The sequence below is a fragment of the Neolamprologus brichardi genome, chromosome 10 (assembly GCF_056152115.1).
Source record: "Neolamprologus brichardi isolate AB-2024 chromosome 10, ASM5615211v1, whole genome shotgun sequence".
Classification (NCBI taxonomy): domain Eukaryota; kingdom Metazoa; phylum Chordata; class Actinopteri; order Cichliformes; family Cichlidae; genus Neolamprologus; species Neolamprologus brichardi.
Window position 1 is genome coordinate 25,024,021 of NC_142113.1, and position 21,632 is coordinate 25,045,652.

At 38.9% G+C, this 21,632-nt stretch overlaps 3 protein-coding genes across 3 annotated transcripts; all 3 read left to right on the top strand.

Moving 5' to 3' along the window:
* The first annotated feature begins 627 nt into the window (after positions 1 to 627).
* Positions 628 to 3,936, top strand: LOC148100952 (uncharacterized). Its single transcript, XM_087847438.1, has one exon. It carries the CDS (start codon positions 1,212 to 1,214, stop codon positions 3,531 to 3,533), a length of 2,322 nt encoding a protein of 773 aa, XP_087703564.1. The 5' UTR covers positions 628 to 1,211; the 3' UTR covers positions 3,534 to 3,936.
* A 3,984-nt stretch (positions 3,937 to 7,920) lies between these two features.
* On the top strand, positions 7,921 to 10,899 carry LOC148100953 (tripartite motif-containing protein 16-like). Its single transcript, XM_087846743.1, has 2 exons — positions 7,921 to 7,935; positions 10,231 to 10,899. The coding sequence occupies exons 1-2, from the start codon at positions 7,921 to 7,923 to the stop codon at positions 10,897 to 10,899; spliced, it is 684 nt and encodes a 227-aa protein (XP_087702869.1).
* A 1,272-nt stretch (positions 10,900 to 12,171) lies between these two features.
* LOC102798310 (tripartite motif-containing protein 16-like) lies at positions 12,172 to 13,773 on the top strand. The gene has a single exon (XM_035905391.2). It carries the CDS (start codon positions 12,172 to 12,174, stop codon positions 13,771 to 13,773), a length of 1,602 nt encoding a protein of 533 aa, XP_035761284.2.
* Positions 13,774 to 21,632: the final 7,859 nt, after the last annotated feature.

Here is a 21,632-nt window from a genome sequence, read left to right on the forward strand (position 1 = left end):
TTTGAATATTGCAGTAAATGTACCTGGATCTGTTTCTATTGGGTTGTGAATTTGGTCTCACTGTTACATCCAACTTTTAGAGTGGGATAAAGACAAAAAGAAAGAAGAGAGAATGGATTTGTAGTTAGAAATTGAAAGTTGCTTCTGTTTTGCCCACACACATTGATGATGATTTCACATCACTAAGCAGGTTATCAAATGTGGACAGAATGTTAGCAGAATCTTATAATTCTCATAAGATTCTGTTTTTGTGTCATTCAATACAATGTGTTTATGTGTGACATACTGATATGAATCATAGTATCTTATGGAATTCCAAAAATGGCTGCCAGGACAGCTGCCACCACACTGATGTGACACACTACAAATCAACTCTTTGATGCTCTGTGCTGAGTCTGCACAATAACCTGCACTTAAACATTTATTTAATATCACGTACACATATACACATACTGTCCGTCAAGAAGACACTGAGAAAAAATAAAGAATAACATTGAGACTGTAACTTTGCCATAAGTAATAGGTGTCAAACTCTGGCCCGCTCTTACTATTAGAGCTGGCCTACTGGTATTATACAGCTAATATATATATATTGTTTAGTATTAAGCTTTGCTTGATCCATATTCAGTTTTCCAGCAAAACGTATTTGAATCCATAAGAAAAGATTCATTCTTATATCTGGAGGAAGATTTTTTTTTCAATAAATATTAATGTTAGCCCGCGACTTTGTTCCTGTTTTGAATTTTGGCCCACTGTGTATTTGAGTTTGACACCCCTGCCATAAGTCATTGTTGATTTTGTCTTCACTCTCCATCCCCTGCCAAGCTGCACCTGTGATTCTGCGGCTGCTCGCTGATGAGCTGACAGATAAGATCTTTTCTTATCCTCTGCATCCTTACCCTATCACCTCTGCCTCCCACAGGGCGCCAGCCTGCCCTGTTGAAACACTATTTTTTTTCAGTGTTTCAACTGAAAAAATAGAATGCCATTGATAAAAAAAAATAGAATGCCTTTGATCCCCTGTGATGTCATCATCTTCTGTGATGTCCCCTGTGATGTCATGAGAGAAAAAACCCTTAAATAGGAGCTTTGCTCTGTTAAACTTTGCTGCTCAACGGACCTTGACCTGACAGTAAGCAAACCCTTTTGGAGAGTTTTGAGAGAATTTCGCATTACTTAGCAATTCACTGACCAAGCCGACACATTTCACCATGTCAGCTAACCCATCCTTCCGCTCAAATGAGCTTGGAATAGTTAAAGGGAGCATTTTGGGAAACCACTACAAGGTAGAGGCTTTCCTTGGAGAAGGGGGCTTTGGTGTTGTAGCCAAATGTCGTGATACCATGACCAACCGAGCTGTGGCTATTAAAGTGAACAAGAGCCGCCCTGATATTCTGCAACAGACAAAACTGGAAATTTTCATCCTGGAGCAGCTGAGAAGGTTGGATCCAGATGCTGCCAACATTGTTAAATGGAACGGCTTTTTCCACGACGGAGAGCGGGTTTGCTTAAAGTTCGAACTCCTTGATCAATGCCTGTGGGACTATATAGGGGACCGGAAAAACCAGGGTCTCCCCATAAGCGAAGTCAGGCCAATTTTAGGTCAGCTCACTAATGCTCTGTCCCACCTGGGTTCTGTGGGAATAGTGCACGCTGACCTCAAACCTGGAAACATCATGGTTGTAAACCGCCATGAGTCTCCCATCAAAGTCAAACTTATAGACTTTGGCCTCGCATGTCCTGCGTCTGCAGTGATGCCTGGTGACCGTGTGGGGACGGTTGGTTATAGTGCACCTGAGGTTATGCTTGGCCTTCCTTACAATGAAGCAAGTGACATGTGGTCTCTGGGGCTGGTAGCTGTGGAGCTTGGTACAGGGGTGCCACTGTACCCTGGAAATGAAGACTATGATGTTTTGAAATTCATCATAGAGACTCAGGGTCAGCCACCAGATCATGTTCTAGACTCTGGCGTGTACACTGAAGACTACTTCATTGAAGACAACGACAACCAACAGCGCTGGACATTTAAGACTGACCAACAATTTCAGTACGAGACAGGATATGAGTCCCTGGAGACAAGATACATAAAACTGACGCGTCTCGATGACCTCGAACAAGTAATGATGTTTAGAAGAGGACCTGAAAATGGCCAACGTTTGTTTGTAAGCTTAATTAAACAGATGTTGGCCTTGGATGCAAACCAGCGCATAACACCGTCGGAGGTTCTCCGGCATCCCTTTTTCAACCCTAAGAGTTCCCCTTGCATTGACATGAGTGCTGAAAGACCACAAAACCCTGTAGTCTTTCAGCACCCTTCAAACTTGAAATGCAAGAGATCAGAGAAAATCAACTGCAGTTTTCAAAACTCGGTTGAATTTTCTCAGCAAGTATTCGTCCACACATCAGCCAGCCCATCCTTCAGCTCAGATGAGGTTGAAATAGTTGAAGGGAGCATTTTGGGAAACCACTACAAGGTAGAGGCTTTCCTTGGAGAAGGGGGCTTTGGTATTGTAGCCAAATGTCGTGATACCATGACCAACCGAGCTGTGGCTATTAAGGTGAACAAGAGCCGCCCTGATATTCTGCAACAGGCAAAACTGGAAATTTTCATCCTGGAGCAGCTGCGAAGGTTGGATCCAGGTGCCGCCAACATTGTTCAATGGAACGGCTTTTTCCTTGACAGAGAGCGGGTTTGCCTGAAATTTGAACTCCTTGATCAATGCCTGTGGGACTATATACGGGACCCGAATAACCGGCGTCTCCCCATAAGCAAAGTCAGGCCAATTTTAGGTCAACTCACTAATGCTCTGTCCCACCTGGGTTCTTTGGGAATAGTGCACGCTGACCTTAAACCTGGAAACATCATGGTTGTAAATCGCTGGGAGTCTCCAGTCAAAGTCAGACTTATAGACTTTGGCCTCGCATGTCCTGCGTCTGCAGTGATGCCTGGTGACCGTGTGGGGACAGTTGGTTATAGTGCACCTGAGGTTATGCTTGGCCTTCCTTATAACGAAGCATGTGACATGTGGTCTCTGGGGCTGGTGGCTGTTGAGCTTGTTACAGGGGTGCCACTCTACCCTGGAAAAAAATATTATGATGTTTTGAAATTCATCATAGAGACTCAGGGTCAGCCACCAGATCATGTTCTCGATCCTGGCGTGTACACTGAAGACTATTTCACAAAAGACAACTGCAACTACAACCAACAACGCTGGACATTTAAGACCGCCCAACAATTTAAATACGAGACAGGATATGAATCTTTGGAGACAAGATACATAAAACTGACACGTCTGGATGACCTCGAACAAATAATGATGTTCAGACGAGGACCAGAAGATGGCCAACGCTTATTTGTCAGCCTAATTAAAGAGATGTTGGCCTTGGATGCACACCAGCGGATAACACCCTCTCAGGTTCTACGGCATCCCTTTTTCAACCCTGGCCTCTCCAACAGGTTCCCAAGTATCAACATTGAAAAACCATACAGAGTCAATCTCCAGCATGGCATCTTCCACCCTGGACAAAAGTAATAAAAACACAAACTGGGGTTGGAAAAGGATATTAACAGCAAATTACACTGGAAATATTAATTAAGCTGCTCCAATAATGATCACTTTGGCTTTTTTTTTTTTTTTTTTTTAAATTTTCACTCCCCCCACCCCAACCAGTCGCGGCAGATGACTGTCCCTTCCTGAGCCTGGTTCTGTCGAAGGTTTCTTCCTTTTTAAAGGGAGTTTTTCCTTCCCACTGTCGCTAAATGCTTGCTCATAGGGAATCTTCTGATTGCTGGGGTGGCCAAAACTCTAGGGGAACTAGCAATTCTTGTGAAAATTAAAAAAAAAAAAGCCTACCAATATTCAAAGCAGAGCAGCGGACACCTTACCATCACATCAGTCCTTTAATCTGACCTAAAACACCATGTTTACAGAAATAAATTCCATACAAATTGGAAATAAATTGTTGTTTTTGATTGTTTATAAATATATAGTGCTACCCTTCAGCCTCCCAGTAGACATACCTGTGTTATAAATGTGAAACTCCTCCGATTTTCAGAAAAGTTGACCTCTGACCTTGAAGTCAAGGTCACTGAGATTTAAGCTTCACAGAGATTTTCAGTAGATGCAACCATGGTATTGATTTGAAAAATCTACACAATCACAAACTTGGACAGCGTCTCGCCATATACCAACGATTAAGAGGTGTTTTTTTCTAGGTTTTTATAAAGATTACAAAACAAAAATAACAAAAAGGCCAACGCTATTTTGATGTTGTCTAATGTTGTGCAAAAAAACAAAACAAACCCAAAATTTAATAAATAACTAAATAAGGTATAAACAAAATTTTAGTGGTCCACAATGGGGTCAATGAGCAGAATGAAGGAAGTAAGTCTTTTATATGACAATGGTGTGAAAAAGCGTTTTCCTATTTATTTGTATGTTTGTCACACTTAAACATTTCAGATCATCAAACATTTTTTTCTTTTTTATGTAAAAAGAAAAATCCTTTAACTGTCCAGTTTTCTTGATGTTATGATGCTTCTGCCACTGGTTTGTCATTAATAAATCAGACTTTGGCTGCTGCAGCAGAAAAAGACAAAGAGAAAATGTAATCACACAAATCAGAGGTGCAGATTTACACTTTACCTGAAACAGAGCAAAAGTGTTTTTTAAATAGGTTAATGAATATTAAGTAATATAGGCTAGATGTCTGGACATTACTAGTTTCATTTGGGCCTTCTGGGCCATTAGTCCTCTGGCTTATTGCCAGTTACCAGCCAAATAGCTTGTGTATTTTATTATCTTAGTGTGTTAAAGATTCTAGTTCTTATTCTGGTCAAACTGCGCTTCATTATTTGTTTACAGCACAGCTACAGTTCCAGGTGACTTCAAGTCAAAAGGATACTACATGTCAATGGCCAGCAGCCTGTAATCAGTTTGAATATTGCAGTAAATGTACCTGGATCTGTTTCTATTGGGTTGTGAATTTGGTCTCACTGTTACATCCAACTTTTAGAGTGGGATAAAGACAAAAAGAAAGAAGAGAGAACGGATTTGTAGTTAGAAATTGAAAGTTGCTTCTGTTTTGCCCACACACATTGATGATGATTTCACATCACTAAGCAGGTTATCAAATGTGGACAGAATGTTAGCAGAATCTTATAATTCTCATAAGATTCTGTTTTTGTGTCATTCAATACAATGTGTTTATGTGTGACATACTGATATGAATCATAGTATCTTATGGAATTCCAAAAATGGCTGCCAGGACAGCTGCCACCACACTGATGTGACACACTACAAATCAACTCTTTGATGCTCTGTGCTGAGTCTGCACAATAACCTGCACTTAATCAAAGGAGCTTGCAAAGAAAAGCGTCTGGACTTCTTTAAGTTACTTGAAGACGTTTCACCTCTCATCCGAGAAACTTCTTCAGTTCTAAGGTCAAATGGTGGAGAGGCCCAGATATAAACCTAGTGGGAGTGTCCCCCCACAGAGGGACAAAAGGACCCCCTGATGATCCTCTAATCGCCTGAGCTAAGGTGTGGAACTGGGTGTGGGTCCCAATCAGCCAGAGTTTCGGGTGAGTTCATTGTGAAACCTGGCCCCACCTTATCATGCGAATTCCTGAGGTCAGATGGCCCAGGGTGTGAGTGGGCGTTAAGGCGTCTGGGAAGGGATCTCAAAACTGGATTATAGATGGCAGAGAGTTGGTGTCGTAAACCACCGCCTCTGTTCAAAGATGGTTGCTCACAGTGGACATAGATGGCTTCTTTCACTCCTCTTTCAAACCATCTGTCCTCTCTGTCCAAAATGTGAACATTGGCATCCTCGAAAGAGTGTCCTTTATCCTTAAGATGCAGATGGACAGCTGTCTCCAAGCATGACATCCCGGTGTACTTCAGACCCAGCAACACACTCAGACAAAAACTGGTTCACCCGAAAGACAAAACACCAAAACACAGACCTAACAATGTGGTGTATGCCGTACAGTGCAGCGAGGAATGCCCAGACCTCTACATTGGAGAGACCAAACAGCCACTTCACAAGCGCATGGCACAACACAGAAGAGCCACCTCCACAGGACAAGACTCAGCTGTCCATCTGCATCTTAAGGATAAAGGACACTCTTTCGAGGATGCCAATGTTCACATTTTGGACAGAGAGGACAGATGGTTCGAACGAGGAGTGAAAGAAGCCATCTATGTCCACTGTGAGCAACCATCTTTGAACAGAGGCACTGGTTTACGACACCAACTCTCTGCCATCTATAATCCAGTTTTGAGATCCCTTCCGAGACGCCTTAACGCCCACTCACATCCTGGGCCATCTGACCTCAGGAATTCGCATGATAAGGTGGGGCCAGGTTTCACAATGAACTCATCCGAAACTCTGGCTGATTGGGACCCAAACCCAGTTCCACACCTTAGCTCAGGCGATTAGAGGATCATCAGGGGGTCCTTTTGTCCCTCTGTGGGGGGACACTCCCACTAGGTTTATATCTGGGACTCTCCACCATTTGACCTTAGAACTGAAGAAGCTTCTTGGAAGAGAGGTGAAACGTCTTCAAGTAACTTAAAGAAGTCCAGACGCTTTTCTTTACAAGCTCCTTTGACTACGATGACCTGGATGACTGAGAACCTTCACAGACAACCTGCACTTAAACATTTATTTAATATCACGTACACATATACACATACTGTCCCTCAAGAAGACACTGAGAAAAAATAAAGAATAACATTGAGACTGTAACTTTGCCATAAGTCATAGGTGTCAAACTCTGGTCCGCTCTTACTATTAGAGCTGGCCTACTGGTATTATACAGCTAATATATATATATTGTTTAGTATTAAGCTTTGCTTGTTCCATATTCAGTTTTCCAGCAAAACTTATTTGAGTCCATAAGAAGAGACTCATTCTTATATCTAGAGGAAGATCTTTTTTTCCAATAAATATTAATGTTAGCCCGCGACTTTGTTCCAGTTTTGAATTTTGGCCCACTAATTATTTGAGTTTGACACCCTTGTCATAGGGGGTCTTCTGATTGTTGAGGGTTTCTCTGTTTTCTCCATCTTACAGCAGGGTCTTGCCTTAAAATATAGTGCCATGAGGCAACCGTTGTTATTTGGCGTTATATAAATAAAAGTGAATGAATTCCAGCAATGCACCTTAAAGATCTTGGAGGACTGCACAGCAGCATGTCTCGCGTGGGCAAAACCCCAATGTTATGTTTTTTTATTTGTTATATTTGTAAATGAAAAAAAGATATCTTATAAAAGTTACTTTCAGTTTCACACCAATCTGACTGCTCCCTTTCCTGGAATTAAGCACACTCGTCTATTTACCTCTCTGTTTACAGACTGTTCACCTCAGGCATTAGGCACACCCTCTCTTAACACAGTCATGTGACAAGTTGAAAAACAGGAAATATCCATAAGCTCTAGCTCAAATAATTAACAAAAATATGACATGAGTGAAGATGAGGGATGAGTTGGTAGTTTCGATTCAGCTGTAGCCATATATATTGATTCCTGTGTTTTGAGTTTTCTGGAGTCTGGATTATTTTTTTTGATTATTTTGTTTGTGTTTTAGAGTAGTATTTACAGAGTTTGCAGTATATTTTTTCAGTTTTGCCGATGTTCTGTCCTTCCCCATTCTGCATTAATCTTTATTCTAACAGTATGATTTTATCTTTTCATTTTATTTTTTAATAAACATTTTCTAAGTTGAGTTCTTTTTAGGTTGTATTTTGAGCTTGGATTCCTGTTTTTCATCCCACTATGAGCTATTTATTTAATTATATCGTTGTTTAGTTCCAATACTGTTAATATTGGTGATATTTTGTTACTGTCCTCTATATTTACCTTCTCTGGCTGATGTCAAGCTATTTGGCTGGTTGACAGGATATTTATACCCATGATGACTTCATGTCAGGTCAGTTCAGTTCAGTTCAGTTTTATTCACATTTAGTTCAGTCACTATGAGGAAGCACTTGGCAACAGTAGGGAGATAAAACTCCTTTTAGCAGGAGGAAGTTTCCAAGAGAACCAAGTTCTGGGAGGAGCAGCTCTCCACCATGACCAGCTGGGGGTGAGGAGAAAGAAAAGAGAGGAGAGAGACAAGACAAAAGGCAAACTACCGAAGAGAGTTTAATAACTGCTAAGTGTTAAATACAGTAGTGGTGCAGAAACCCAAAAGGAGTGAACAGAGTGAAGAAGAAATGCTCAGTGCATCATAGGAAACCTCCCTAATTTTAAGGTGTGGAGAAATATGACATGAAGGGTCCCTACACTAGTATAATTCATTTGTAGTTGTTTGCGTTTTATAATGAGGAATGTGTGGCTGTCTACACCTGTGATGGATGTGTCCCTACTGAAACCTAGTTATGATTTCTAGAAAGAACAGCACTTTAAAAAACAGTTTTAATTGTTATTGGGATAACAAAGCATATTTTAACCATAATACATTTGCCTAAACAGAGATGTGAAAGTTGCATTCTAATAAGTAATTAGGCCCATATTTGTTATTTACATGTTAAATGCTTGACCTGTAATCTGTATATTCTGTATGTTTCAAGCCAGACTTAAAAGAACTCTTCAGCATTAAATAAAGGACACTCTTTCGAGGATGCCAATGTTCACATTTTGGACAGAGAGGACAGATGGTTTGAAAGAGGAGTGAAAGAAGCCATCTATGTCCACTGTGAGCGACCATCTTTGAACAGAGGCGGTGGTTTACGACACCAACTCTCTGCCATCTATAATCCAGTTTTGAGATCCCTTCCCAGACGCCTTAACGCCCACTCACTCCCTGGGCCATCTGACCTCAGGAATTCGCATGATAAGGTGGGGCCAGGTTTCACAATGAACTCACCCGAAACTCTGGCTGATTGGGACCCAAACCCAGTTCCACACCTTGGCTCAGGCGATTAGAGGATCATCAGGGGGTCCTTTTGTCCCTCTGTGGGGGGACACTCCCACTAGGTTTATATCTGGGACTCTCCACCATTTGACCTTAGAACTGAAGAAGCTTCTCGGATGAGAGGTGAAACGTCTTCAAGTAACTTAAAGAAGTCCAGACGCTTTTCTTTACAAGCTCCTTTGACTACGATGACCTGGATGACTGAGAACCTTCACAGACAACCTGCACTTAAACATTTATTTAATATCACGTACACATATACACATACTGTCCCTCAAGAAGACACTGAGAAAAAATAAAGAATAACATTGAGACTGTAACTTTGCCATAAGTCATAGGTGTCAAACTCTGGTCCGCTCTTACTATTAGAGCTGGCCTACTGGTATTATACAGCTAATATATATATTGTTTAGTATTAAGCTTGAGAACCTTCACAGACATCTGGTCATACCTTTGCTGGACCTGGAGATGTGGCCTGTGATTTCCGTTCTTCTCTTGCATTTCAAGTTTGAAGCGTGCTGAAAGACCACAGGGTTTTGTGGTCTTTTAGCACTCATGTCAATGCAAGGGGAACTCTTAGGGTTGAAGTGGAGAGCCTCCAAGTCCTGCCTGGTGTGTATGGCCTCTTACTGTGAGCAGCACCTTTAGCCTCACTACAACGTAGCTCCATTAAAGAAACACAAACTTATTAAGGCCACTTTGTGACTGCCATTATTCATATGTGGTGTGTGTGGAAAAATGAGCTCAAGACAAAGTACAAATATATTTAAAGGTCCTTTATTGTTCTTTATTATTATTCTGAACAAATTGAATTCTTAAAAAAAACAATTAAAACCTTAGAGTGAAAATTATCCTCTAAATGACCCCATCAACAGCTGTAGAGGCTTGTTTTCTTGTTTAAATCAGAATACAAAAGTCACATTAACAGATAGAAAATACGCACAATACTAATTTCTGGTACATTTGATTGCAAACTCACAAATGCACAACTGAAATGGTCCAAACAGTCCTATATCAAAATACAAAAGAAAATTTTTTTTTTTAAATCATTTTCAGTCATAGAACAATAAAACACGAAATAACCCCATAATATACATTGCAAATACCATAAATAGTAAGGAAAACCAATGGCCTTCAACCCTACCAACTAGCCTGCAAATATTGCAGAAAGACTGGAAACACGTACAAATACATCTTATTCAAATACATGAAAATTTCAGTAGTCATCTGAGTGCATCTACAAATGTACCCACCTGCAACAATCTTACTCTGCAGTACTTTGAGAATGTGACTGCATCTGTGTCACAGACCAGAGATAAAGTGAAGGCTCTTCTCAGTGATGAATGGCCCAAAATCTCAGTTGGAACGACCAAAGCTGATATTTTACTGCCTCAAGGAGAACCCAAAACCAGAGACGAATTTTTGAAATATTCTTGTCAGATCACTCTGGATCCAAATACAGCACACACACTGTTGTCACTGAGTGACAGCAACAGAAAAGTAACACTGATGAGTAGAAACCAGTCATATCCAAGTCATCCAGACAAATTCCTTGAAAGGTGGCAGGTCCTGAGCAGAGAGGGTCTGACTGGACGCTGTTACTGGGAGGTGAAGTGCAACGGGATGGTTGGAGTAGCTGTTGCATACAAGGATATCGGCCGTAGAGGGACCAGAGAGGAATGTGGATTTGGATTGAATGACAAATCCTGGTCATTAACAGTTTCAGACAGGAGTTGTGAATTCAAACACAACAACATTCCCACTCCCATCCCAGGCCCCCTGTCCTCCAGAATAGGAGTATATTTGGATCACAGGGCAGGAACTCTTTCTTTCTACAGCATCACTGAGACCATGAATCTCCTCCACAGAGTCCAGACCAGGTTCACTCAGCCTCTCTATGTTGGACTGTGGCTTGCAGAAAAGGCTGGACACACTGCTGAGGTGTGTGAGCTCAAGAAGAGAATAAACATAAAATAGTAAAATTTGATGCCATGTGGTACTTGTTGAGATGTGTTTAACCTGTTAGAGATGAATCTTTATGGATATAAGTGTATTCTTTAATTTCTTTGATTGTCTTGTTTTCACCAGCTATTCAGGTAAAACTGTTTATTTGGCAAAACAATATTTATTTCTTATATAGTTTATATTTAACCACTGTTTTGTTGTAATGTTAGCAGAAAAAACTCACACAAATATAAATTGATATGAAAATAACTTCAGTATGTTTAAAAATACAGAAAAAGTAATTATATATCAGATAAGTTGGATTCAGGGTTATTATGGTGTTTGCATTTTTAATGTACTTTTTATTTTTAGATTTAAATTGGTGGAAAATGATTGTAAATGTTTAATTTCAGTTATGTTTTCATGAACTTTTTTTAAATTTACTGCTGTTTGTGAAATAAAGTGAGCAATGTACACTAAAGTTTCCTGTTTCAAGAAATAAAATATCACTAACATGATGGATGGAAACTTTTGTTAAGAGACATTTAAAGTGGAGCATTCAATAATGTCAAATAATGATGAAATTTAAGAAAGTATAACCTTAAAAACATACATACTGTAGGTCTACACTAATTTAAGTGGGAAAATATGGATGTAAAAGTTGAATTGGAAAGAAATTTAAATATAAGAGAAGAAAAAGTTTTCATAATAAGAAAAGCAGGAAGTAAACTAGCAAAGTGGAAAATGAAAATGAGATATTTCAATGTACGAATCATTATTTCAAGATGTAGTAATTCATGTAAATTTTGCTGTAGTTGCTTTGGATTGATTGAGGATTTTACAGATATAACAGATTTTTGGAACTGATGATCCTTTAGATCCATTACTAGCAATATGTCTGTCTGATGTATCAGATGGAAAACTGATATATTTGTTAAGAATTCTGCTCCATATTGACAATATGGCGAGTTGCCTACTTAGGTAGGTTGAGGGGTTTAAATATTACAGGGCCCAAAGTGTGCCAAGAACATATTCACCACACCATTACATCATTGGCACTCTAAACTTGATTTCACAGCACTCTGACTACTCCCTTTCCTGGAATTAAGCACACCTGACTAAGCCTCCCTCTGTTTACAGACTCTTTACCCCAGGCATTAGGCACACCCGCTCTTATCACAGTCATATGATAAGTTGCAAAACAGGAAATTTTCATAAGCTTCATATCAGTGTCTCTATATAAAAGAGACAAGAGCAGCTTTTATCTGGTAACTGAAAGGGAGACGTTATTTACAGTGAGGAGACATGGCACAGCAGACGATTCAGCTGGATCAAGAAAAATTGAGCTGTTCCATCTGTCTGCTACTTTTAAAGGATCCAGTCACTATTCCCTGTGGGCACAGCTACTGCATGGCCTGTATCAAAAACTACTGGGATGAGAAGGTAGCACACAGCTGCCCTCAGTGCAGAGAGATTTTCACACCGCGGCCTGTCCTGGTGAAGAACACCATGTTAGCTGACTTAGTGGAGGACCTAAAGAAAGCAGAACATCCGACAGCTTCATCTGATCATGTCTGTGGACCTGAAGATGTCAATATTCAGCCTCACTACAACGTATCTCCACCAAAGAAACACAAGCTCATCAAAGCCACTTCAAAGCTTCAGGAGAACATCTGCCCTCGCCACGATGAGGAGATGAAGATTTTCTGCTGCACTGATCAGCGGTGTATCTGTTATCTCTGTTTAATGAATGAACACAAAGACCACGTCACAGTGTCAGCTGCAGCAGAAAGAGCCGAGAAGCAGAAAGGGCTTGGAAGAAATCGGCAAAAATTTCTTCAAAGAATTCAGGAAAGAGAGAAAGATGTGAAGATAATTCATCGAAAAGTGGAGGCTATCAATCTTTCTGCTGATAAAGCTTTCAGAGAATGTGATAAAGTTTTCAAAGATTTGATCAGTCTCATTGAGAGAAAAAGCTCTGAGGTGAAGCAGAAGATCAGATCCAAACAAAAATCTGAACAGAACAGAGTCAAAGAGCTTCAGGAGAAAATAGAGCAGGAGATCAGAGATCTGAGGAGGAGAGACACTGAACTGCAGCAGCTCTCACTGACAGAGGATAACCTCCATTTTCTAAATAACTACTCCTCACTGTCACATCTGAGTGCATCTACAAATGTACCCACCTGCAACAATCTTACTCTGCAGTACTTTGAGAATGTGACTGCATCTGTGTCACGGACCAGAGATAAAGTGAAGGCTCTTCTCAGTGATGAATGGCCCAAAATCTCAGTTGGAACGGCCAAAGCAGATATTTTACTGCCTCAAGGAGAACCCAAAACCAGAGACGAATTTTTGAAATATTCTTGTCAGATCACTCTGGATCCAAATACAGCACAAACACTGATGTCACTGAGTGATAGCAACAGAAAAGTAACACTGATGAGTAGAAACCAGTCATATCCAAGTCATCCAGACAGATTCCTTGAATGGTGGCAGGTCCTGAGCAGAGAGGGTCTGACTGGACGCTGTTACTGGGAGGTGAAGTGCAACGGGATGGTTGGAGTAGCTGTTGCATACAAGGATATCGGCCGTAGAGGGACCAGAGAGGAATGTGGATTTGGATTGAATGACAAATCCTGGTCATTAACAGTTTCAGGCAGCGGTTATGAATTCAAACACAACAACATTCCCACTCCCATCCCAGGCCCCCTGTCCTCCAGAATAGGAGTATATTTGGATCACAGGGCAGGAACTCTTTCTTTCTACAGCATCACTGAGACCATGAATCTCCTCCACAGAGTCCAGACCAGGTTCACTCAGCCTCTCTATGTTGGACTGTGGCTTGCAGAAAAGGCTGGACACACTGCTGAGGTGTGTGAGCTCAAGAAGAGAATAAACATAAAATAGTAAAATTTGATGCCATGTGGTACTTGTTGAGATGTGTTTAACCTGTTAGAGATGAATCTTTATGGATATAAGTGTATTCTTTAATTTCTTTGATTGTCTTGTTTTCACCAGCTATTCAGGTAAAACTGTTTATTTGGCAAAACAATATTTATTTCATATATAGTTTACAACAAAACAGTGGTTAAATATAATGTTAGCAGGAAAAACTCACACAAATATAAATTGATATGAAAATAACTTCAGTATGTTTAAAAATACAGAAAAAGTAATTATATATCAGATAAGTTGGATTCAGGGTTATTATGGTGTTTGCATTTTTAATGTACTTTTTATTTTTAGATTTAAATTGGTGGAAAATGATTGTAAATGTTTAATTTCAGTTATGTTTTCATGAACTTTTTTTAAATTTACTGCTGTTTGTGAAATAAAGTGAGCAATGTACACTAAAGTTTCCTGTTTCAAGAAATAAAATATCACTAACATGATGGATGGAAACTTTTGTTAAGAGACATTTAAAGTGGAGCATTCAATAATGTCAAATAATGATGAAATTTAAGAAAGTATAACCTTAAAAACATACATACTGTAGGTCTACACTAATTTAAGTGGGAAAATATGGATGTAAAAGTTGAATTGGAAAGAAATTTAAATATAAGAGAAGAAAAAGTTTTCATAATAAGAAAAGCAGGAAGTAAACTAGCAAAGTGGAAAATGAAAATGAGATATTTCAATGTATGAATCATTATTTCAAGATGTAGTAATTCATGTAAATTTTGCTGTAATGGCTTTGGATTGATTGAGGATTTTACAGATATAACAGATTTTTGGAACTGATGATCCTTTAGATCCATTACTAGCAATATGTCTGTCTGATGTATCAGATGGAAAACTGATATATTTGTTAAGAATTCTGCTCCATATTGACAATATGGCGAGTTGCCTACTTAGGTAGGTTGAGGGGTTTAAATATTACAGGGCCCAAAGTGTGCCAAGAACATATTCACCACACCATTACATCATTGACACTCTACTTTGATGTTGTTGTATCTATTATCAGTAGCTCCGTGCAGGCAGGCAAAGAGTGTGAAACTGCAGCGCCTCCAAAGCAGGTCGACTCATGGAGCGATGCCCAGATGAAGCCGAATGAAACCTTAAAGCTACTTTTGTAAAAGAAAAAAAAGATATCTTATAAAAGTAACTTTCAGTTTCACAGAACTCTGACTACTCCCTTTCCTGGAATTAAGCACACCTGTCTAAGCCTCCCTCTGTTTACAGACTCTTTACCCCAGGCATTAGGCACACCCTCTCTTATCACAGTCATATGATAAGTTGCAAAACAGGAAATTTCCATATGCTTCAAATCAAATAATTAACAAAAAGATAACAATTTCTTTAACTTTTCCTTTTTCTTCATTTTTTGTGTTTTATGTGTCAAACATAGAAAGTGAAAAAAACACCATAATTAGTGTGGAATAATGCACTTTGACATCAGCAGGTTTTTTCAGTGCTACTGCTCTTTAGCACCACTGTTCTTTCTCTCTGTCACAGGGCAGCCCTTAGCAGCTGGAATCACAGTGAGATGGATCAAGGCAAGAGCAGGGGGACAAGTAGTATTTGTTTGTCTTACAGCTCTCCTTACAAACAATTCACTCCCCATCTAATGGCAACTGGCAGCCTTAAATACCTTCAGCTGTCACAGACTAAAGCATTATTCCACACACAGGTAAATTCTTAAATCCCAACCTTCCACCACAGTATACAACACATCAACTTGAATAAATACATGTATAAATACTAGAGATGGCACGATACCACTTTTTTATGTTCGATATCGATACCGATATCATAAATTTGGATATCTGCCGATACCGATATGAATCCGATATAGTGTGTTTTTTAATGAATAAAATGTTTTTTTAATATCTTGCTGCATTTTGTATAAGTTTATACTCAAGTTTAAATAAATAACAACACTAAAGCTATTCTGTTATACCTGTATGTAAAAAATACACTGCGCCCAAAATATTTCATAGTTCAGCAACACTGATCAATCTAATAAACGTAAACTTGCTCCATCCTCCCTATTCTGGTATTTTAAAGAGTACTTAGCAGAAATATCAAGCAACCTAACTAATAGGGTTGCAAACTCCCAGCAAAAAAAAAATAGGGAACCACCCCTCACCCTCCAGCTCATGATGCTTAATCGATGTAATCAAATTTAATTTGATGCAGGGGGAAAAATGCACAGAAAGAAATTATTTTTCAAGAATAATTAAATAGATTCAACATATTTCTTCAACAGAATTGCAGACTGCATAGATGGTATCTTCTCAAAGGAAAAAGTACTATAGCTTACTAGGGTATATTAGACTTAACAGTTACTATATACAGTAATGGACTTCTATGTATTTTACATCAGATTAAAACTTTGGGTGTAAGAGTCAGATAATTATTTATTAAAAGCTAGACATTTTAAATGAGAATAAGAAAGAAAAGTATGTCTTTGTTCCCCCTTTTCCCTGTTCATGCCCTATCGGCCACCCTGGCTAAACTTTGCTAGATCCGCCCCTGCACAGTTACCAGCCGTCAGCTATGTAGAAAACGATCCTGGTCTAGAAAGTAATATTAAATAAATTCTAACAACAGCTTATCAAGCTTAAACGTGCTGCTGTTGTTCAGCCGCTGGTTTCCTCTTTCTGGTGCAAAGTGGGCCAAAAACAAAGAAGAGAGACAGACTCGCGACAGAAAAGCCGATCAGCTGATCATTAAGCAGTTTCACGATGGAAGTAGTAGGCGAGAGAGAGAGAGAGAGAGAGGCAGTCACTCCATATATCTGTTGTTAAGCTTAACGTGGGAATGCTTTACAAACATTCAGAGATGAACTTACACACTTGCTTTACTTCTCTCTGGGAAAACTTCCTCGGAGATGAAATGCTGGTTTGCTAGCAAGGCTACAAATACACACAGCGGCTCTATCACGTGATGCATACTGCTGCAACGTGCTACAGTTATGAGCCGAGTTACGCCATGTAGCAAGTTTTGTGAGGTGCTTTTTTGATATTTAATGGATCGGATTACATTTTTTATTTCTCACCGATATCCGATCCAGTAATTTGGGTCAGTATCGGAACGATACCGATATGTAATATCGGATCGGTCCATCTCTAATAAATACATTTCACATTTTCATATTAATAAATATTTTACACTTTAATCTTACGCCAAACATTATTATAAATACCCCAAAACCCAAGCACAAAAGATTCCCCACACTCTCTTAACCCATGGTCTCTCCCAGAACCTTTAAAGGGTGTCTGGACCCTCAGGGAAACATTTGCCCAAACACCTTGGAGAGTACACAAGAGAGAAAGGTGAGTAATCACATCTTACAATCACTTCTTTACACCCCCTTTAATTCTAGACCTGCACACACACATTTGCATTAATTCTCCTTACTGGTAAACTTTATTTCCTCTGAATCACAACCTTTTCCTTTTCACAGACAACCACCACAATCTTTAATGAGCAGCAGCTGTGCAGGATCTGAAACAAGGCTACCTAATGATTTTATACAGATTATAATATAAATAATAGAAAGGCAGTCCTCTTCCTTACACTTTCATTGACCACCCTGACCTTTCCATGGCCCCTGGGTTTTTGTCTGAGTTTTGAGTTTTGGCTTATTTTGATGTTTATGGTTTATGTTTAAGTCCTTTAGGTTATCTAAGTTAATTTTTACCATGCCTAAGTTGCCATTATAGTTTATTGTTTTTTAGATTCAATTTGTGTCTTCTACCCCTGTTTGAGTTTCCCTCGCCCTTTGTTTTATGTTTGCGTGTCTTATGTTAAGTTCGTGATGTCATGTCTGCATTCCATTCTGCTTCCTGTTTTACTGTGAAAGTCTCTGTCCAGTATGCAGTGTATCTAGTTTTTCTTCCCCTTGTCTCATTAGGTCTGATTTGTCCCAGCTGTGTTTCCACCTGTTTCCATCCTCTGATTATATTTCTGTGTACTTAAGTCCTCTGTCCTCCTTTTTTCAGTGTCAGGTCGTCTGTTGTCTTTTGTGCCATGTCTCCATGGTCCAGGTATTTTTGTATCCACACCAAGTTTTGTGTTTAGAGTTGTTCATGTTTATTTTTAGTTTTCCCAGTTTCAATTGTTTATTCTCGTCTTTGTTTGCCTTATGCATTACTTTGTATTTCTCCATCAGCCACTTTAAACGGTTTTCTGAGCCTTGCTGCATACATTTGGTGCAGCTGGGTATTTTACCTCTCCTTGCAGCTAAAGGTTGACTTGGTGGAGGAGTGGGTGCCTGGTTAACAAGAGGTTGGGTGCCATGGAATTGGTCCTGGCCTGGCGTTTGGACAGGTGCAGTCTTTGATTGGGTTGTTGTTGTTGGCCCATTAAAGTCGCAACCATGTTAGTCAAAGCCTCTACTTGTGCACTAAGCTGTTGGATCGCATCATTATCCCCACTGTTTGCACTCACATCTCCTACTGTCTCAATAGTGTTTACTACTCAGGGCTTTGGGCCTGACACCAATAGTTGTGTTTTAAAAGTACAGTATATAAGAAGATTGCTAACTGGACAGAGTACAGTTCAATAATAAAAAAGATTTTGTTTCTCTTTCTTACTTAAAAAAATGTTGTATTAATGACATAATGTGCCATTCACTCTGACATCAGTGCTACTCCCCTCTAGCACCATTGTTTTTTCTATCACTGACCAGCCTGAACTTGTCATGGGCCCTGGGTTTTTGTCCCAGAGATTTGAATTCTTTATTATTTAGATTCTGGGGTGAGTTGGTGGTCTTCATTCATTCAGTTATAGCTATATTTTTGATTGCTGTGTTTTGAGTTATATGGAGTCTGGATTATTTTTTAATTCGTTTGTATTTTAAAGTAGCATTTATAGAGCTAGCCACACAGCTATGGGTAGAATAATATAAACACAGTGAAGCAGGAGGATGAACGCTAACTTTTTTCCACTCGATAAAGGTTAACGTCAGGGTTCCTGATGGTTAGGGATAAATGCAATTGCATGTCAGGATCCTGATACAAAGCATTAAAACACAACAGCCGTAATAAACCCAGAGTAATTTGGACCCGGAAGCAGGGTTTACACGTTATCCCTTAACAACTGGACTGGAACGTAAAACTAAGGGTAGATTCAGGGTCACCTAATCCAGCCGTAACTATAAGCTTTTCAAAAAGAAAAGTCTAATCTTAAAAGTAGACAGCTTTATGTTGTAAGGTAGACCCTACAATAAAACATACAGAGAAAAACCATAGGGGGTCAATCATATGACCCCTATGAGCAAGCACTTTGGCGACAGTGGGAAGGAAAAACTCCTTTTTAACAGAAGGAAACCTCCGGCAGAATCAGGTTCAGGGAGGGGCGGCCATCTGCTGTGACCGGTTGGGGTGAGAGAAAGAAGACAGGATAAAAGACAAGACTTTCCAGAGCAATGATTCAGAGCAAGAGTCAAGAGTTCAGTTGTAAATCCAGGCAGTTAATGGGAGACAGAGGAGGGAGCTGATTGGAAGTTTTGGTACTTAGATATCATCCCCTATCATCAGCAAAGTAGTGGAAGCTTAGCGCATGATGATGATGATGATTTGGTAATGGGAATCATGTAAATGGTGAAAATAGTAGAGGAGGAACACGAGTCTCTTCAGGTGATATAATGTTTCCTGTCAGGAAAGTATAACTGAAACTAGGAGAGTGCTACACCACTGAGGCCTCTGTATTTAGATAAACAGTTAAAGAGGATGTAATAAGCTCAGGAGAGTGAGGATACTTTTATGGCCAGAGTCTGCAGCAGTGAGGAGGTAGTTTGTGTTTTTGATGAGAGCAGTTTCAGTTTTGTGGTGTGATCTGAACACAGATTGAAAATTTTAAAAAATGTGACATGTGTTGCCAGGATTTAACTAATAAATGAAAAGTTTGAAGTTGAAAAGATACTGAGGTTTTCGATGGTCCAAATTCATGCCAATGATGACTTCAGGTCAGTTCAGTTAAATTCAGTTTTATTTGTATTCGCTTATAAATATGCATTTTTATCCTGTAATAATAACATACAACTAGAAATATGCTACATACATATGTTTGAGCCTTTAAAAGTTTGATCTAAAATCCTAAATAACATAATGTTTGGGGTTTATTCATAATGATAAAAACACTATTATGAACTTAAATACTGAAGAGTCAACGCTACTTCTTAATTACACTTTCAAAAAATTTTAATGACAAAAAGAAAAACAAAATTACTGCTAAATATTATGTCAAAAAAAGTAATATTCTTATGTTATAGCACACTACTCTCTTAGTACTGGTATATGTGTGTATTAGTAAAATCACATTCATACAAAAATACACAAAATTAAAATAAAATGGAGTCAAAGGCAGGATCAGCAACTACAGGGAGATTCAACTATAGCATATCTACAAACATGATAAACATATGCTACTCAACTTAAAAAAAGTAAGTTTAGCTAAAACTGTATTTAATTATTATCATTATAATGTAATAAACACCAGATTCATATCAAAGTGTTGAAGCAGGTTTAGATTTGTAGCTGAGCACCAAACTTACAACTCCATCCACCGTGGGCACGTTCGGTTAGTGCGCTCACGCTACGCTCGTTTACTTTAATCATTCAGCGTTTTTATTTTAACAGAAACTGTCATTTTTTCCCCATCTTCCTGCTGTGAACAACATGGGGATAAGAAAGGGTTGGGTGAGTATCATCATATCATTGGGCACTTTATGAAGGGACCTGTTCTATATATCTATAAATCATCATTAATGTCACAATATATATTTATATGATTTTAATTTACTATTCATTTTACATGTTTATATTGTGGAAACATGTCACAACTTTGTTATGTTATTACAGTGAGTATGGTAAATTTGTAGGTCTCCATTTATAGGTTTCTGTGATACTGACGGTCAGACTTAAACGTGTTGACAGTTAATAGGTTCAATTATTAGGTGAAAAATAATTTCACAAATTTATTTATGTTGCAAAAAAAGTAGTGCCATTCTTAGATATCGCTATAATATAATTACAGCGATTTTTGTAAAAGCACTGATTGCAATACTGCAACCTAAATATTAGACACATAAGTGTCTTAAGCAAAGTAAAAAGCACCATACCGACGAGAGAACAAGATGACGTTGCAGAAAATGCAGAAATCAAGATTAATAGTCAACATATTCAAGATGGCAGAAAGAGAGCGTGTTACCATAAAATGTTTCCAAACGCTGTGCAGACTGCTAAATACAGTCGTAAACTCTTCAAGCAGAGCAACAAACCAGGTTAAGGAGATGTAAAAACAAAGCGGGGTATGTACGCCGTGAAGTCTGACACAAATATCCAGAATATGACCAGAAAATCATGGAGGAACTGATTGTGAACGATGGCAGCGATGACTGAAGTGACGACCTGGTAGATTTTTCCATTCCATTAAATCCCGGAGTAACGGGAATCTCTTTGGCATGAAAATAGTCCGTTTCATAATAGTTGAGCTCTTTTTCACAAAGTTTCTGTACATTTAAGTAAACAAATTTCAGCCAACATCGGTAAATGATGGGTCAGTATCGACCCATCGGTGAGGAAGAGCTGTGATGTGTAATCTCATGATTTTCAGTCATTAATATTTACATTAAATTATTGTATTTCCTCGTCAGTTTCCTCACTATCGCATATTTAGTTTAGGTTTTTTTTTATTTTTTCTTGGATTATAACAAAAGTTTATGGATCTTTTCTATCTTCTGTATGAAAGACAAGCTTTTAAAAACAAATCCATCAAAGCCACAGATCCACAGTTAGTGTTATTGTTAAATACTGACC